The following is an 18,803-nucleotide window of genomic DNA, read 5'->3' as shown; positions in this document are numbered from 1 at the left end:
GATATCTAAGAAAATAAAGGGGGGGTGCAATCCTTCACCTGTTTGTCTGCTCCTGTCTGAAATCATCTGCTCCAAGCTTAGGAGGGCTGTGATCAGTCAGCATTCAAGAGAGACAGTGTGTGAGCACAGGCAGGGTTGTGCAGCTGTGGGACTACTGGGAATGGGCAAGAGGTGGGGAGAAAGGAGAGAAAAGTTTAAGAGATTTACGGGTATTTTATATCTGAAATGTGATGTTTGAGTTCTTTGTCTGCCCCATCTAGGAAGTAGCTTGCCGTTGGTACCCCTGCTGCGGGTTGTCAAAGTAGGCTTGTGGGGTAGGATTTCTCTCTGAAACACCTATAAACAAATGATATTTAAATAAGGAAACTTTAGGTTTCCTATAGTTTGTTACCAACCTGTTCTGCTCATACTGTTGAACGCAAATTTCCACTCACAGCAGTATCTGAATTAAAGGTGTTGGGAGAACTCCAGGGTTCTAGTGAGGGAAAGGCACCATACTGAAGCAGGGAACTTTCCAGTGAGGTGCACAAAGCGTTGCAGAAAGGCTGAAGTTTCCAGTGCTGGTAAATGGAATAAAGATGACAAAATGATTCTGTATGAAAGAAGGGGACGGAATCTTGGACAGGGTCTGTGGTGATAGGACAAGGGGAAATGGATTCAAACTAAAAGAGGTTAAGATTGGACATAAGGAGGAAGATTTTTACAATAAGTGTGATGGGACACTGGCACAGGTTGCACAGAGAGGCAGTGGCTGCCCCATCCCTGGGGACTTTCAAGGTCAGGCTGGATGGGGCTCTGAACAACCTGATCCAGGTTGTCCCTGTTCATTACAAGGCGAGTTGGACTAGATGGCCTTTAAAGGTCCCCGAAACTCAAACAATTTTATGAAAATGACTGAATTGCAATATTTCATCTTAAAAATGTAATTCCTGCTTTGTGCAGGAATTGGGTTTAAGGTTCATTTCTCAGGGAGCTAGGCCAAAGAGCTGATGTTCTTCTTCTTATGCTTTAGAATTAAATGCATGTTTTAGAATAAAACCTATGTTAAAACTTATTCTAAAATTTGTGTTTCAGTGTGTAGTTAGCAATATTCAGATCCAACGTATCATTAAAAAGTGGTTTGCCATATATAAGCAACAACTGTAATAAAGCCAGGCTTTCAAATGCTATAGACTATTCAAAAAGTCTCATTTTCTGCCCTCACTCCTCCACATCAATCCAGAAGCAGCTGAGCTTGTTCCCTCAGTGTCAGCAGAAGGATGGGTTTGCAGAGGGTCTCATCCTGCAGCCTGAGGTGGAGTAAAATTTTCATTTCATTGTTACGAATTAAATCCCTGAATAATTTAATTCAGTAGGTATTTGCAAAAGGTCAGATAGATGTTGGTAGTCTCAGCAGTTCCAGGAATAGTGCTGCTTTATTAACGTGGCAGGCAAAACGTTGTTTCTATGGATTGTGCATAAATAGTGTTTACAATTTTATTTTAATTTCCTGTCTCTGAGCAAGCTGGATGCAAAACAACCTAATAGCTGAAGTTGTACACTAAGTTATATGGGGAAGGCACCGTGGGCAATAACTGAGTGCAGAACATGGCTCTGGGTGCTTGAAACTCAAACCCTATTTCCAATTTAAAATCATTCTGTAAAGAGATCAGATTTTTCTGATTAAAACCTTGAGAGTGGTTATATTTAATATCCACATCTTTATTCCACGCAGTACTCAAATTTAATCTCTGTCTAATAAGAAATTTTTTAAATGATATTGACTCAGCTAGGAGAGGGAAGCATCTCCAATGGGATATTTTCACAGAACAGAATAGATTATCTGACTTCTCCTGCCTGGCTCCACCGAGCACCCAGCCTCACCCATATGCTGCACAGTGAAGAGACTGAATTCCTTGCTTGGTAGAACGGCAATAATTATGGCATTAAAAGATTTTCCCGCGTTGAGTCTGTTTATAAGTATGTGCGATTGGAAAAATGATTCCAAAGTTAAGAAAATCCCCACACTCTGTAATGAAATCTTTCAGTCTGTGCTCATTTTTTGTGCTGTTTCTGCTCTCCTGTGTCTCGTGGCTTTTATTTTGCTCTGTGCAGTACCAAACCAGGAGCGACTGAGAATGCATTTGTGCAGTGTATTTCTACTGTGGGCATCGTTCCAGGCCTTCAGTCTTATCCCTGTGCTCCCCAGGGTGGCAATTTCCACGTGAGCCTTCGAGGCTCAGTTCACTTCTGCCCACATCTGCTCACATCTGCGTGGGTGCTCACAGCTGCAGGGAAGAAAGCTGCTTCTCTGTGCTTGTTCTCTGTTTTTTATTTAAAACAAAGATACATTTAAATGACGGTAATTTATCATAGGTTCTTGCCAGGTGAAGAATGCTTTCCATCCACATTTAAAGTCATCAATATTTATTTTCATTTTATTTAGGAAAAAATAATTTTACTTAAAAGCATTATTTTCACACAGACAAGCCCATTCTCCCCACCCCAAAATGCTTGTACTTGACTATGGCACCAGCATGATCTCGACACGTCTTAGCTCAGCTAAAATAATGTGAAAAAAATACTTCAAATGTAACCAAATGATTTTGATTGTAAGGCAGAGATACTGAACTGAAGACTGAAATACATGTATTTGTGTTTGAGGAGAATCTATTGGCAGCTTGGAAATTTTCGGAGATGCTTAGATGTGCAGCTGAATACTGAGCTAAACTGTTGATGTTAAGGACATCAATTTTTTTACAGGAGAGTTTATGACAAATAGACCATCTTCTAAGGCTTTTTATAAAGTCCCTTATCTTCAGAGAGCCCTCTTCCTCCTTTATACTTTTGAAAGGAAAATGATATAAAGCTCAGACAGAGACAGCATCCATGAAATTCTCACAGCGTTTACTGTCAGCTGAAGTGTTTCATTACCTGGGAACTAAATCATATCAACTAATGCCACAGCCACTTCCCAAGACCAGACGATGTCCACTTGAATTTCTGTGGGCCACTTGTAGCCCCTTCTGATGCAGCTCAGGGGGGTGCAGACGTGTTCATGTGTGTGTAAGAGCACTTGGAGAGCGAAGCCCTTGTCGTCTTCCCCTCCTCTTCATCACCAACCTCTCCTCTAATCACAGGCGGCTTCTGCTTAGTGCAGCAGGCGAAAGTGGCTAGAAAACCCATGCGGAAACGCTTGTTCATGAAGCAGTATATGATAGGGTTCACACACGCAGAAGTGTAGGACAGCAGGTGGATAAAGGAGATGGGAGCTCCCGAGAGATGCAGGTCTGCGGAGGCGGTGTCAAATGCGCGCCAGGCGTTCACGCTGAAAATGGGAGTCCAGCAAATGAAAAACAAAACCACTATCACCATCAGCATGCGGATGACAAGTTTCTTGGCCATCAGGTTGGCAGAAGAGCTGCTGCTTCTCACCCTGTCTATTTTGCTGTTTCTCATAGCAGAGAGCTGTTGCAATGGCACTTTCCTTTTCCTTTTGGCTTTGTGCAGGTAGCACCCATCTCCATCCTCATATTTGGCAATGCTGGTACTTCCTTTTCTTTCTGTACACATAAAGGAATTCTTAAATAGTTGGCAAAAGGTCTCTGAGCAGTGTCTCAAATTGCAAAGAGAATTGGTTCTAAGTCTAAATGAATAACATAACTCACAGCTGAACAAGACAGAGAAAGCACTGCCCCAGTTTTGCACCACTCATCTATCAGCAGCTCTGTCTGCTGGACCGTAGTATTTTCACATCATAATTGCACACAAACTGATGCAACAGAAGATTGTTTGCTCCAGTGTATGCCTAAGGTAGTTTTCAAAGTAATGTGCTGCTATTCTAATTTGACAATTTTGTTGTGGACTTTACTGACAGAAATGGTCCTAATCCACGGCCTGAAAAATATCCTGACTTTTCTATAACAATTTTAAATTCAAAGCATCCCACCTAGAACAACTGCAAATAAACCATAGGTGAAGAATTACTGGCAAGAGAATAATGGAATCACCTCAATCAACAAATAAATGCTCCTGGCTGAAACAGGTTAGAATCACCATTTTTATAAATAGAAAATTTTGCTTATTGTGGCCTCAAGATGACTGCTCACATCTTCAGCTCTAACTTAAAAAATAACTGAAATGCATTGTTACCTCTTGAAGATCTTCTCTGACTGGTATCAAATTTTATTCCTCTGTAGAGCTCCAATGAAATGAGGCCATATGCAACCATCATTATTATCCCAGGTATAAGAAAGAGTATGAGCAGCAGGAAGGTGTACCTAAAGAATCAATAGATGGACAGAGACTGGGGAATAGTGCAAACCATATTGTTTTGTTTTTTTTTTTAATATGTTTCTGGCCTTGCAGAAGTGACAGGAGTTGTTGTTGATCCTCAGAAGTGCCCCTGGTACTGGCTTCCAGTACTGGGCTGAGATGTAGCTGGTGTGCACTTCCTTCCCATGGCTGTGGCACCTATTGGAGGGATGGTGCAGCCACCACTGGGGTTCCCGTCCCTGGTTGTGTGCAGAGCCGCTGGGGCTGGAAGCCCTTTCTTTAAGGTGAGTGCCTTTTCTTTGTTTGCACATCAGTGTTTTGTTCTCCTACATAATGCACTGGAGGCAGCTTCTCTAATGTGACTAAAAAATGGGGAAATCATTCTGCTTAAAGATTCAGGAGCTTACATCTCTCCTGCTTCTTGGAACTCAGGTACCAGATCGTTAACAAATCGTAGAACCTGTAGTGATGCCCTGGAGGAAAGAAGTTTGACCTGCATCCTTCCTCCTCACCTGCACTCACTCTGACAAACTCCCGAGGCTACTGAAAGCACTGATATGGCTTTAATGTGGGTGGTGCATACTTTAATCTTATTCCTATTTCCAACTGACCTTCAGGAGTGGAAAAAAAACAAATTAAAATCTTACATCTTCTCAGGACCAGTTTAAGTACTTGATCATTGTGCAAGGACACAATGTCAAAATAATATTGCTGCTTGATGGTGCTACTGTTTACTTATCCTGTCTGGAGGTGTACCACCTGGAGCTCTATCGCTCCCCTCATTTCTCTTACCCTCTTCTCTACAAATTACCAAAAAGGCTGAGTTCTCAAGAAGGGCATTTGCAGTCTCTCTAAGGTTTAAAATTCTACTTATCTGCTTCAGAGGACATGCAGACTCAAATATTAACAGGCAAGGTAGCACACACAGGAGGGAGCTTGTGTACGTTTTTTTCTGAGATCAATGAAAATTTCTCTGACAATATTGAAGTTTATGCTTAAATGAGTTAAAGCAGAAGTATTCTGACTTGATCAGTGTCAGATGCTTTCTTTATAGTAGGGGCTTAGCAGACCAGTGTGAGAATCATTGCCATTTTAGATGTCCTTCCTATGACAAGGCAGAAGTTGTATAAGAGTCAAAATGTAAGCAGCTTAAAAATAAAATTCTTTTTCTATAAATAAACTTGAGAGAAGTGTACATGTTTCCTGATGGTTAATGCTTAATTTTCAATAGACTTAATGCTACCATGAAATCCTGTTTTCCGCCAGATAATTATGCATTTGCTTAGAGTTAGACAAATCTTACCAAGACTGCTGAATGACATCACTTGGCCAAAGGAGCCGACACATGTTGGCTGTGCTATTGTTGTACTTGGTGAAAGGGACCAGCTTGCTGTAAATTGGGTATGGTGACATGATGGTAAAGGAAACACACCAGGTAGCAGCAATCACTTTCAAGGCATGGGATTTTGTCTGCCAGACCCTGGACTGAAGAGGTTTGCAAATGGCACTGTACCGCTCCAAAGAGATGGCAACCAGGTTGAACGTAGACACACTTACAGAGATACCTGTACATAGAAAACAAAGTAAAGGGTTATTCTCGTGTTTAAAATGCTTCTGCTATTTCAAATAATCTTGTTAACTTTCTGCATAAACATAGAGAGAACACAAATACAGCAAGCTAGATCGTAAGCAAAATTATTTGTAAATAACATGCTCATTAAGTTAGTGAAGAGTGCATAGCAATTGGGTCTAGGTCTCCATGCCGACACTCCTGCTCATTGCTCTAGTGCCAGTCCAAGAGAAAAGATTCATTCATTCAAACCATGAAATTCTAAAAACAGAAGGAAGGCACTTTCCCTTCTTTTTCCTACTGTGTGGTTTATGCACCAGAGTAATTGTGTTTCATTTCAAATCAGCATTTGAAATAGTGGGATTTTGCTAATGCTCTTTTAACACAGAGTGCTGCAGTCCCTATTCTATTGCTTTAATTTTTTACTTATCCTGCTAGACTGGTGATCTGATTTCCTCATTCAACTGAATTAAATATTTCCATTTTTTTTAAAAAAGATGCTAATGGAACTAAAAAAGTAGGAGAACTGAAACAATGAAGTTGAATCTTCATTCTTCAAGTATCCTTAATTTCACCTACTCATACGTTATGAAATATAATGCAGCGGTCTGTATTTCTGTCACTGAAGCATCTCAGTTTACCACTGCAGGATTATAGATATTTTTGCTTGGTTTTACAGTTTTTTCTTTCAGTGTATGAATTTTAATTTTTATGAATGCTCTGATGTCAGTCAAAACATAAAATACTGATGTGTTAATGTTTTGCTTTACTCAAATCATCTGTAATTGAATATGTCTTCTTATATCTTACAATTAAAGACTGAGAGCAAAGGTGATAGAATAGTTGTCAGCACCTATTATCAATAGAAGCCTCTTAATCCAAATTGCTAAAGGGAAATATCCATGTTCTGATTCTTATAATAAGACACCTTCAAAGCTGAAACATGCAGAATCAGAAATATTTCACTAGATTCTTATAAACTTATAAATTGTGAAATAAGAGAAAGATGACATTGCTTAGGTAAATTTTTATGACGTTTATGGCAGTAATTCATTATAACTGTTTAAACACAGCCTTTAGTTGTACTGGTTTTATCTACAAAAAGATGTTGATTTCCCATTCCCTGTTTAGGTGCATACTTTCACATTACATAAAAGTTCTCAAGGGCGTAAGTTAAAGGGGCACAGTGCAGGCATTTTGAAACTCCTGGCTCAGCCTCCACAAACAAAAGGGGTACAGCACAGCATACAGAGGTGTGACTTCCTGAAGTCAGTCTGTAAGAGCTGCATCTGTACAGCCTGCATGTAGTGGTCTACTGCTGACTTCAGATCTAACCTGATCTGTTCTTACAAAGCCCTTGCTCTAAAACCCAGTTCTGCAAATAGTACCTACTTCTGCTTTTGACTATTTTTGTCCTTTCAAGTACCACTGCTAACAAAAATCTATGTAGTGAGGACTATACGGACCGTCCTTGCTTATGGATGATCTGGACACTGCTAATAGTTCTGTCAGTGATAGATAAGCAACTGTATGTGCCAGGTTCCTTGTTAAAGCTTATTTGTACAAAATGCTTCTCACTTCACTTGGTACAGTAAAACACTTCTGTGTGCAGTTGAAATTAACTGAGTATCTCTGTGTTTTGCTGGAAACCAGATCTATAAATATCTGCCCTACTGAGTTGTTTCTTGATGATTTTGGTAACTGTTCAATGGCAGATAGAAAAAATCAGATCTTTAATGACCTTCTGACATATACCACTAGTTAATATTCAAAACAAGAGTAAACTTCCAAGACTTACCCATGAAGTAAGTGGCAGTTTTGCAAACAGTGCTCCCAAAAATAAAATCTTTCAGCAGGTTGGGAATAAGGGTGAATGGCATGCAGAAGAGGCAGAGCATTAGGTCACTGACTGCCAAGGACAGCAGAAATGTGTTGGTGACTGTTCTCATCTGTTTGTTTCTTATCAGCACAGTGATGACCAGAATGTTCCCCAAAACACTGAGCAGAAATATCAAACAGTACAGCAGGATCCGGATTATCTGATGCAAATCTGAAAATAGTCACAGAGAGAAATCAGGTATGAATTATACAGATCATAGACTATTATATGATTCATTCTTTAATCAGCAGGTAAACCCTTTCAAAAGCCTGCCTGGTTTTAGCCTTGCTGAGGTTTATGCCTTTATACCAATCAGTTGAAGTTCTGAAATTCTTAAATGTATTTTGATCTACCTCAATTGTATAACTTTAAGATAGGACACATACAGTGCACTTCTGAAGACAAATACAACTTCTGAAAAGCATGTTGTGTTCAAACTGCTTTATGTGCACTGCTCATTCACCACAGAAATTCCTCCTTTCTTGTGAAAGCATGAAATTATACAGCAACCAAAAACATTTTAATACGGTGATGATTATTTCAATCTCACAGTGTTATAATTTCATATTTAATCTCTTTTACATATTGTGTCAGACCACATAACTTCAGTGCTATGGATTTTCTCAGAGTCAAAATTGTGTTTCTCCATGTCCTTCATAGAGATGTTTATGTTTTGTACCCAATATTCCTACAGTCAGTTTTCCATTCTAACCCAGTTTTGTTCCATCTGGACGTTTATCTTGGAAAGCCAGTACATACTGAAATCTTTTCTGTCTGTTTCTCATCCTAAGTTATCAGCAAGTAGTTGATTTTGCATTCCCCCACAGAAAAAGCCCTGTCTGGCTGTTTCACTCCGTGCTCGCTTCCAGCTAGAACTCAAACTGCCTGAAAGAATCTATTTTCTATACCTACCTTTAGAAGAATAAGGTGGATCATCCACACAGTAAAAAGTCTCATTTTCCAAGAGGATATCACACAGCAAAGCAGTGATATTGGTACTGTTCTCAAGGAAGCTAGCATCAACAATTTCCATCCTTCAGGATCCACAGGTTAGCTGCTACGAAGAAGGCTGGTTTGTAACTATCTGCCCATTCTTTCAGTAAACAGATATCTTCTGAATGAAGTCTTCAAGAGGAATACGAGAGAGGCAGAGGTGCAAGTAAGCTCTTTAACCATCCGTCAGGAACACTCTGGTCAGGCTGAAAAAGATTTATGCCACACAAGACAGTTTAGAAAAGCAGGGCAAGCACGCAGACATACATTCACACATATGCACACATGCACACATCCCCTCCTGTACTTTTTTAGATCCACCCTCTTCTGTTACTGGCCTACTGTTGGGATTATAAACAGACTAGAAAAAGATTAGTGTTAACCCCTTGCAAGGTTGCTTCTGCTCACATCTCTGCAATATTTCTCAGAGGGAGGTTGCTGTGCCACAGCCAATAAATCACAACCGGAGAATGATGAGAGTGATAAATCTGTCTCTCAACCAACACCACTTAAAATGTCCAGAGGAACTAAATAAACAGGCACAGAAAGGAAAAATAACACCAAGTTTTTGCACGCCTTACATGAAAGTGATTTTTTCTTCACATTTTTCAGAACAAACTGAAGACTGGGTATGTAATTGACTCAGGAAAACAAGAGCTGTTACATCTATCTCATTTAGCAAAGCACTAACTTTATACTGAAGATTTTCATGTCCCCGATCCAAAGCCCAGTAAGGCCACAAATGCCACTGTTCCTGGATTGAGCTCTATGGACATATGCCATTAGAACTGTTGGCTAATATAAGCAGAAGCCTAGACATATTTTCCGTGCAAGGGCTTCTATTTGACTTGTAAACTCGAGCTGATAAAATACTGCACATTAGTTACGCATTAGTGCAAAATGTAACCTTGACTGTTTAAAAGAAGCTCTTTCCTTTGTGAATTCTGCTTTGTGAATACGTAAACGCTATCCTTTCTGGTGCTCCACAGTGTCCTGAACTTTCAGCATAACAGTGGATTTAAGATCTCTTTTTAAATACACAGGATGATAATAGGTTCCTAATAGCAGGTTCCTAACCCCTTAAAGTTGATATAATGACTGAAAGTCCTGGATTTCTTTTCCACCCTCTCCAACTTTGGCTTACTGTGCCATATCTCGGAGGGGTATGCAGGAGAGTAGATTGATTTCTAAATTATCTTTTCTGTAGCAATTTTATTATAGTAATTTCCTTTACATACTCTTGTATTGTTGTTGTTTTTCTTTTTGTTTGTTTTGTTTTGTTTTAATCTGAGACAAAACAGGATCAAACTTGCAAACAGGGTGTGCAAAATGTAACTGCCTCATCAGAAGGAAACATTGAGTCCAGTAGAATTCATTTCCAGCCTCAAAGGTATATCACACAGGTAGGAAATTAATCCTACTTTTATCTTTCTACTTGTTGATTTCAAAAAATTATATTGAAGAAATAAAAGTTGAATTTTGTCTCCATTTTTGCAATAATTGACCACTAAACTTGAACTTTAAGTGCTGAACTCTCTGAAAAATCTTGCTTTCTTTTAGCTGCCTAATTCAGCTTTATTTTTTTTTGTATATTTTAAGGACTACATTGATGGGTGCTATTAACTAACCACCCTCTTAAATGACAGATTTGCCTATTTAATTAAACACAGGTGTTTTTTTTTTCAGATTTACTTTTGAATTATAGTTCAGATTATTTTGAATAACAGTTCAGATTTATTTTGAATTGTTCTGGTATTTCAAAGTATATTACAATATCCCAAACATCTGAGTGGCAACTAAGGCAGGTGCTGATTTGGTGGTAATCCACAGGAAAAGCCCTGGATACTTTTTGGAAAGGACTTCTGGATTTAGATTGCTTTCTCACTCCTCAGGGACAGCAAGATGCAGAAATTCTAGTCTAAGTTGCAGAAACTTCTGGTTAACAACTTCTCTTTCCTTTGAAAATTACTTCCAATAGAAGGAAAATCAATAACAAAACAAACTCAGACCAAATTTCGTACCATATATCTGCCTTTCTAAGATGTGCCTTGCTTTCAGTATCTGTATCTGAGTCATTTCATTTAAGTCTTTAAATTTTAGAGCAGTCATAAAGCAGCATTCAGTCAGAACGATTTTGAGCTCTCTCATTTTTTCTGTCTGAGACCTTTGCATGTCAAAAGAAGCTATTATAATTATTTTCAATTATTATAATACTCTGACCTGCTGCAAACCACAGGCTGGGTAATTGTGTTTAGCAATTCCTTTACTGAATTAAATAACCTGTAATGGAGTTAGAGTCTTTCTGTAAGCAAGATGTCAAATTGTTGTTCTGGGCTTATTTTTAATGTGGAAAAGATCCTTCTGGTTTCCTGGCACCTTCTATTAGATCTGTGTTAGAGAAATGATTGGATGTGTTTTCAGTTTCGTTTGTGTTGACTGGTATTAGCAGTATTTCCTTCATTACTTTTTACAGATGTATTGCTGCTTGGAGTTGGATTCTTTCTCAATTCATTTTTCATCTACAGCTTTTATACTGGTTATACCACTGTACTTTTGGGGTTAGTTGCTGGTGTTCTGATGAGTTATACATTGTTTTTTCCCTGTGCCTTGAGGAGGCAGTGGTATATTAAATAGAAAGATGATGTTTTCTTTATCTTGTTAGATATAGACTGAGACTGAGAACTTAACCATCTACTGGGCATCCAGATTTGCTGGACTAGATTTCCAAGAGTCATCTATGAAGAATACAGGGAAGAACCAGAGTGAGTTGTCTCTTAGTGCATCATTACAGCGAATTACCATTCTGAGCCAACTTCTCCATAGCGGTCATGACTTTATCATGTCTGAAGAACACGAGGTTAGTTATTCACTCCTTGTGTATAAGCTGTTTCATATCTTCCCTGAGCACTCTGGCCCAGATCTAAACCTTTTCTAGTTCATGTACAGTTTTTCACAGATGCTAACATATGAAGATAAACCAAGGATTTTAATAATGGAATATTGAATTTTTGTGTTTTTCTTTTTTTCTTTCTCTGTTCCTTTCCTGATAATTCCTGTAATCCTATTTTCCTTTTTTATAACTACTGAGAATGGAACTGATGTTTACATGGAAGAATAATATTGTAACTACAGCAATCTCTATCCTGCATAGTGATAACTAGCTTAGAGCTCTACAATATTCATGAAGAATTATGTTTGTTTTCTACATTGCAGTGATTTTTATTCTCCCTGCTTTATCAGAAAGAGCTTCCTGCACCTCTTCATAGTCAGCTTTTGCTTCTTCTCTCCTTGACTAATCTAGCATCAGCAGAAAACTCTTTCATCTCACTCCTTTTTTCCATTTTGTGGTACATTTCTAAAAGTGATGAATGGCTGAGGCAAGGCTTCCTATGGGGCTCCATTCATAATTCCTTTTCACATCTATTTTTTATGTTGTTCCCTGTTTTACTCCAAAACAATGGCCTCCTACTTGTCTATGATGTCTCTTTACTACTGAAATACCACTTCCATGATTCTCCTGGTTCTTTCTGGCATCCAAATCTGTGCCAGCTTTGATCCTTCAGCCTAGATTAGTATTTCAAGACTATTTGCAAACACTGATTGCTGCATATGTTGAATTATCCAGGGCTTGGGAAACTCCTGCTGGAGAAGCAATGAAGATATGAATCCAGAAGTAATACAGCAGCTCAGTAACATGGGTTATGCCCTTAGCAAAATGTAGACAATGTTCCACATTAAAGAAACAAAACACAAAGCCTGAAGCATTCATGAAAGTTAGGACTGCCATTTAAAAACTCTGTAGTGTAGACCAGGTATTCAGAGATTTGTATGTGTTATTACAGTACCCACTAGATTTATTTCTGTGGATGCCAGGTTTATAAACTGGCTCTTCATCTCAAAGGTTTTCACCGTGATTCTGTTTGAATATTGGCATTATGTTTGCAAGAGGTCATATTTAATAATTTTACTATTTCCTTTAGAACTTCTGGATGAATGCCATCTGGTCCTGGAATGAGCTGGATTCAGAATCTGCTGGCTAAATTGCCAGACTAAATGAGTAAGAATTTGCAATGAACTCAACTCCCTTTTTGGATTTGATTTCTGCATAAGACATACTAAGATCAAATATTTTTGTTTTTCTAGGCATTTTTTGCATAGATTTACTCAAATGTACAGCCAACAATCTCAGTATTTGGACAGTTTTGAGTTGCCTTTTTAACATAATTTCTCTCTAATACATTTGACTAATTGCATGATGATAGATCACTCTCTCTCTGGCTGATCAGTACCATTTCATTGTCTCCCTACAAGCTTTAAGAAAGAAAAAAGGAAACAGTTTCAATGAAATGCTTGCTAATCATAAATGTCATTTTATTATTTAGGAGAAACAAAACTTAAATGGTTGTCCTATCATACTATTATTTGGGATGTTGGGAATTTTAGGCAAGAACTTCCTTAGAGTAGGTTGCCTTATTAACTACACTGATTTATTAATAAAATTGGCTTTGATAACTAAGAAATAATTTATTTATCATAGTAGCATAGTGAACCTCTGCAGGTAGTCTAGAGAAATGTATACAATGTTTTTCCCAATATTTGAAGTAGAGAAGGCCTGATTACTCTGATAACAAAAGGATCTTTATTATTATTATTTTAATTATATATTTTTTTCTGCTATGTCACATGATGAACATACTAGTTTAGTAGCCAAAACAGGTAGTGTGCTCTATCATTCCCTGCTATGCATACCATACTTTTCTTATCCAAAATCAAACAGCATCAATTTATATTTTCCTCACAGATTTTCTGGAAGGATAAGCATCTGTTTTCTTCATTAATTTACCAAGGACCTTTTCTTATACTAAACAGAAAGTCTACTTGTAAAATTATGAATTTGGAAAAGCTTAGCTCTATCTTCTATAATACCTACAAACAGTTTTGGGTTTGTTGCCAGGTCTTTCATTTGTCTTGGCAAATGAAATAAGATAAATGAGTTAGAAGAAATCTATATGGAAAGTCACGGTCTAGTTCTGTTCTCAGAAGAGTTATGCTGGCATAAGGCCATTGATTCTGTGGAATTACTCTCATAAACCACAAGGAGATGTGAATAAGGCCACACTTTTGGAGAAAGTGAAATTCATGAAATTCTCAGGAACACATCTATTTTATTACATTTATTTAAAGTATATTACATTCAGGTAGTTTTTTCTTTTCAAGGTGATCTGATCTTGAGCCCCTTTAGGTTTTTGGAATAACTGCTATCAAGACCAGTTTATTTAACCATCCAAACTTACCAATGTAAGGGTGAAAAACATGCGTCATGACACGTACAAGGTAATGATATAACTGTTCTTGTCAGTACTACACTCCTTAATAAATCTCAAAAGCAGAATAGGCTGCTGAAAAAAAACCCTATGTGTAACAATCAAGATCCGTAGTCTTTTCTTTTTAATTCTCCAGTGAAGACCCATAGTAGTCACTATCGTTCTACTGCTAGTAGTTTTTGTTAGTAGACCTTACAGGAGTGTACAAAAGAGGTCATTTATTTTAACTGCAGTCTCTATGATTTTCAATTTAGAGACAAAAAAATGAAGCCTAGGAATGTGAAATGATTTGGCACAGGTCACTCAACGGGCCAGTGTAAGCGTGTATAAAAGAAAATAATCTCTTCAGGCTCTTCATGTCCTTCCTCTGGATCCGCTTTAACAGCTCTATGTCTTTCTTGTGCTGGGGGCACCATGCCTGGATGTAGTAGTCCAGATAGGGCCTCATAAGGGCAGAGCAGAGGGGGACAATCAACTCCTTCACCTTGCTGGCCATCTCTCTCTTGATGCAATCCAGTTGGCCTTCTGGGCTGCAAGCACACACTACGGGCTCATGTCCAGCTTTTCATAGAATCATAACATCATAGAATTGCTCAGGTTGGAAAAGACCTTAAAGATAATCGAGTCCAACCACAACCTAAGCATACTACCCTAAGAACCCTCCTCTAAATCATGTCCCTGAGCACCACATCCAAACGGTTTTTAAACGCATCCAGGGATGGTGACTCCACCATCTCTCCTTGGGTAGCCTATTTCAGTGCTTAAAACCCTTTCTATAAAGAAGTTTTTCCGAGTATCCAACCTAAACCTACCCTGACACAACTTAAGGCCATTTCCCTCGTCCTGTCACCTGTCACCAATGAGAAGAGACCAACCCCACTCTCGCTGTAAGCACCTTTCAGATATTGGAAGAGAGCAATAAGGTCTCCCCTCAGCCTCCTTTTCCCCTGACTATACAGCCCCAGGTCCTACAGTTGCTCCTCGTAGGGCACATTTTCCAAGTCCTTCACAAGCCTTGTTGCCTTTCTTTGGACCTACTCCAGCACCTCAATGTCCTTTCTGTACTGAGGTCCCCAAAAATGAACGCAGTACTCGAGGTGAGGCCTCATCAATGCCTAGTGCAGGGGCAGGATTACTTCTCTAGTCCTGCTCACCACACCACTGCTGATACAAGCCAGGATGCCACTGGCCTTCTTGGCCAGCTGGGAACACTGCTGGATCATATTCAGCCAACTGTCCACTGTACATCAAGGTCCCTTTCCATCAGGCAGCTTTCCAGACACTATCAGACAGCTTTCCAGCCACTAGGCAGCTTTCCAGCCACTAAAGACATCCACCAGACCCCAGAAGTCCTTCTCCACGGGGCTCCTCTAAGTTTTTCTGCCAGTCTGTATTCATACCTGGGATTGCCCCAGGGTAACAGAGGTCTTTCAGCTTTGGGAAAAGAAGACTGAGGAGAGACCTGATTAGTGTTTATAAATACCTAAAGGGAGGTGGGAGGCAAATGGATGAGGCCAGGCTCTTCTCAGTGGTGCTTAGAGATAAGAATCACCAACCCTGGAGGTATTCAAGGAACGTTTAGAGGTTGTGTTGAGGGACATGGTTCACAGAGAACTATTGGTGACAGGCAATTGGTTGGACAGTTGGAATGGATGATCTTGTAGGTGATTCTTTTCCAACCTTGGTGATTCTATGATTCTATGAAAACCTGAACATAGGAAGTTCCATACAACGTGCAAAAGAACTTCTTTGTGGTAAGGGTGATGGAACACTGGAACAGGTTGCACAGAGAGGTTGTGCAATCTCCTCCTATGGAGACATTCAAGATCCATCTGGACACCTACCCATGAGATCTGTTTTGTGGCATCTGCTTTAGCAGGGGGATTGGACTTGATGATCTCTTGAGGTCCCTTCCACCACCTGCAATTCTGATGCTGTGAGTTTGTGTCCCAACCCAAGTACACCACCTTGCACTTGGCCTTGTTGACCTTCTAAAAATGTTAGGGGATGCGTGCCTCATTTAGAAGGCTTTTTACTATTAGTACTGATTACAACATAGATACAACATCAATAAATTCCTACCAGCAATCTCCAAAAGAAATAAAATAATCTCCTTGAAAGAATCCAAGTAGAATTTCGATTGAATAAAAACAAAAGATTATATGATGTTCAGAATTTTGCTGTTTTCAACATTGTCATGATTTTGCATGGAAGGATTGGAAAGGTACTGAGATTGTGAGATAATGGACTGTGCTGCTCAAGTTCCAGGACTCCTAGGATGAAAGTGTGATTTTATTTTAAGTCAGACTTGTGGCTATGTATTTTGCTGTACACAATTAAGTAATCTGTTGTTTGACTCTTGCTCTTTATATTGTGATAATCTCCAGGCCCTATTTATTTATTTATTTATTTATTTATTGCTTCACTGAAACTCTGCTAGCTAGCAGTTTAGATTACTAAATCAAGTAAGAGGAGGTACAGGGAGACCTTCATAAGGGAAGACAACTTGCAGAAGTTGAAGTTCTGCTATTGGTTTTAATTTGTGTAATTTTTATATTTATTTGCAAATTAGCCAAATTATCTTTGCATTTTGGACTGCAGTCAGGTTTTTTTGTTTGTTTGTTTGTTTGTTTGTTTTTGGAGAAACAGAATAGCGATGCCAAATACTTGGATTTATTTCAACTATTATACTGAGCTTTCTTGGTAGCATTTGATAGTATTTCCATAGAATGTCATTTCAAAATGTTATTCAAACACTGAAAATAAATAGCAGTTTCCAGAGTTTCACCACATATGGGCAATAGAATTATTGATCTTGCCATGCTTTTTCTATGTAATTCTTAAGAAAACACTCTCCAAGGAACAATTGCTTTAGCTAGTTTGGACTATTTGCTTATGTTTATACAATATTACATTGTGCAGGGAGTTAATGTGACAGAAAGCATGTAAGTTTTAAATTCATTTTAATTGTTCGGTCTTTGCTTACATTACAAAACTGTTTAAAGCTGCTAAGGAGAACATTCAACTCTCAAAAGAAGGAATAGGCAAAACCTCGAGAACAAATTCTGCTCAGAATTCTCTACATTAACTTTTTATTATGGCCAACCACAGTTAGTTTGGATGCTATGGCGTTCGCCAGATATCCAGAGGCTTACAAATAAGGCAAATACATTGGAAGTTGGATCTTTGGGATGTTATCATTGTATATGGAAAAGATACGCTTAGTTGATGTTTTGTCAATTTTGCTTTTACAAACATTTGAGAATTTGTAGCTAATATGGATGATTACTTTAATAGTTTGTGCCTCTGAAGTCATTATCTTACATATGCAATTTCATGCATACTGGTTTCATCCTTTCTGTAATCACTGTCATTGATGATAAGCATTCTTTGCACAAACAAAACAGAGTAAATGCAGTGGCTACTGCATTGTTTCTTGGATACCTCATTTCTTCTCGGTATTTCCCCTTTATTCTGTAGCATTCATTTTTTAGCCTTGTAATGTGAGGAAATGAAAATAATTAGGAAGGAAAAGTATTTCTAATGAAGCCATTAAAAAAGCTCAGTTACAATTAGTGTTTCATTTTACAACCTCTGTTTCTTTAAGTTGCTTGAAGCAAGTAAAGCTTCTTTTAAATATTACAAGTATTATGCCAGTAACACGCTCCCAGATTCTATTCACACTCACTCTGTCTTTAAACCTGATGTGTATGTATTTGCTCAAACCATAACTGTACAGTGTTCTTATCTTTTCAAATTTTGTTTGCAGTTCAGTGAAGAAAGCCAGAACAGTCAACTTCAATTTTATACCTTGTAAAGAGAGACCTCCTCAAAATTTCACCTAATTCTTAGTAATTACTCATGAAAGTTGTCCATAGAAGTCAAATGAGAATGCTCTGGCAAAAGAAAGAGGAAAGCATAATTTATTTTAATAAATACTAAAAGTATTTATTTCATGCTGAAAAATCTTGTTCACAAGATATTATTTAGAGATTGCAGGAAATTTCAGATTAGATTATGTGAGAAATATTAAAATCAAATCTAAAAAAACAGATCATAATATAAAATTCTGAATACATATTGATTTTCTGTTTTAAGTAGGAGCAAGCCATAGGTCAAGTTTTTGTCATGGATGTGTTAGGGTTTTGGTAGCCTTAAACTACTGTACAACAATGGCAAAGTAAATTGTTTTTCTAAGTAACCACAAGATTATCAAATGTCTACATTTATATAAATATATTTGGGATGTGTGTATATATGTAAATACATACATTTTTTCCTCCAAATTGCTTACCATATCTGCTTTGTAGGCTATTCTAAGTCTTTGTGCCATGCCTATTCTCATTGTAAATCTTTACAGATATACTTGCACGAAAATATTAACTAAGTTTTGAAAGTATCTTCCTTAAATAATTGGTGTCCTCTCTATCATTTCTCTACATGTCAATACATACGCGGGGAGGACATCTCATTGATCTAAATCCTCAGAATGCTGCCTTTATTGTACATCTAATTTAACTTAAATGAAAAACTTTGTATGTGAGTGTTGAAAAACCCCAAGAAGGAATTTTTCTGCTGTATTTTAAACAACTACACACTATCCAGCAGAAATATATCCTGCTGCAGATCTCTGTGAGTACAAGCCCAAATGCAATTTCAGACAAAGACCAGAAATTTTTATCCATGTGGGCTACTAGCTTGTGTCTATATTCAAACTGGGGATAAACTTTTGTCCCATCTGCGCTGGAAAATATGACCATTGCTAAACAGTGGCTGCAGGGAT

The 18,803-nt window shown here is 38.2% G+C and overlaps 1 protein-coding gene and 1 long non-coding RNA gene across 2 annotated transcripts; one reads left to right on the top strand and one right to left on the bottom strand.

Annotated features, from left to right (window-relative positions):
* Window positions 1-1,751: 1,751 nt before the first annotated feature.
* CCKAR (cholecystokinin A receptor) lies at window positions 1,752-8,971 on the bottom strand. Its single transcript, XM_003205880.4, has 5 exons — window positions 8,616-8,971; window positions 7,623-7,874; window positions 5,558-5,819; window positions 4,132-4,259; window positions 1,752-3,542 (listed from the first exon to the last, which is right to left on the bottom strand). Exons 1-5 carry the CDS (start codon window positions 8,734-8,736, stop codon window positions 3,016-3,018), a joined length of 1,290 nt encoding a protein of 429 aa, XP_003205928.1. The 5' UTR covers window positions 8,737-8,971; the 3' UTR covers window positions 1,752-3,015.
* A 123-nt stretch (window positions 8,972-9,094) lies between these two features.
* Window positions 9,095-14,744, top strand: LOC104910801. The gene is made up of 3 exons (XR_793422.2): window positions 9,095-10,099; window positions 11,359-11,553; window positions 12,677-14,744. It is a non-coding gene; the product is annotated as an uncharacterized LOC104910801 (long non-coding RNA).
* Window positions 14,745-18,803: the final 4,059 nt, after the last annotated feature.

The sequence above is a fragment of the Meleagris gallopavo genome, chromosome 4 (genome assembly GCF_000146605.3).
Source record: "Meleagris gallopavo isolate NT-WF06-2002-E0010 breed Aviagen turkey brand Nicholas breeding stock chromosome 4, Turkey_5.1, whole genome shotgun sequence".
Lineage (NCBI taxonomy): Eukaryota > Metazoa > Chordata > Aves > Galliformes > Phasianidae > Meleagris > Meleagris gallopavo.
The sequence above is the reverse complement of the archived record's forward strand: the minus strand, read 5'-3'. Positions and strand labels throughout refer to the sequence as shown.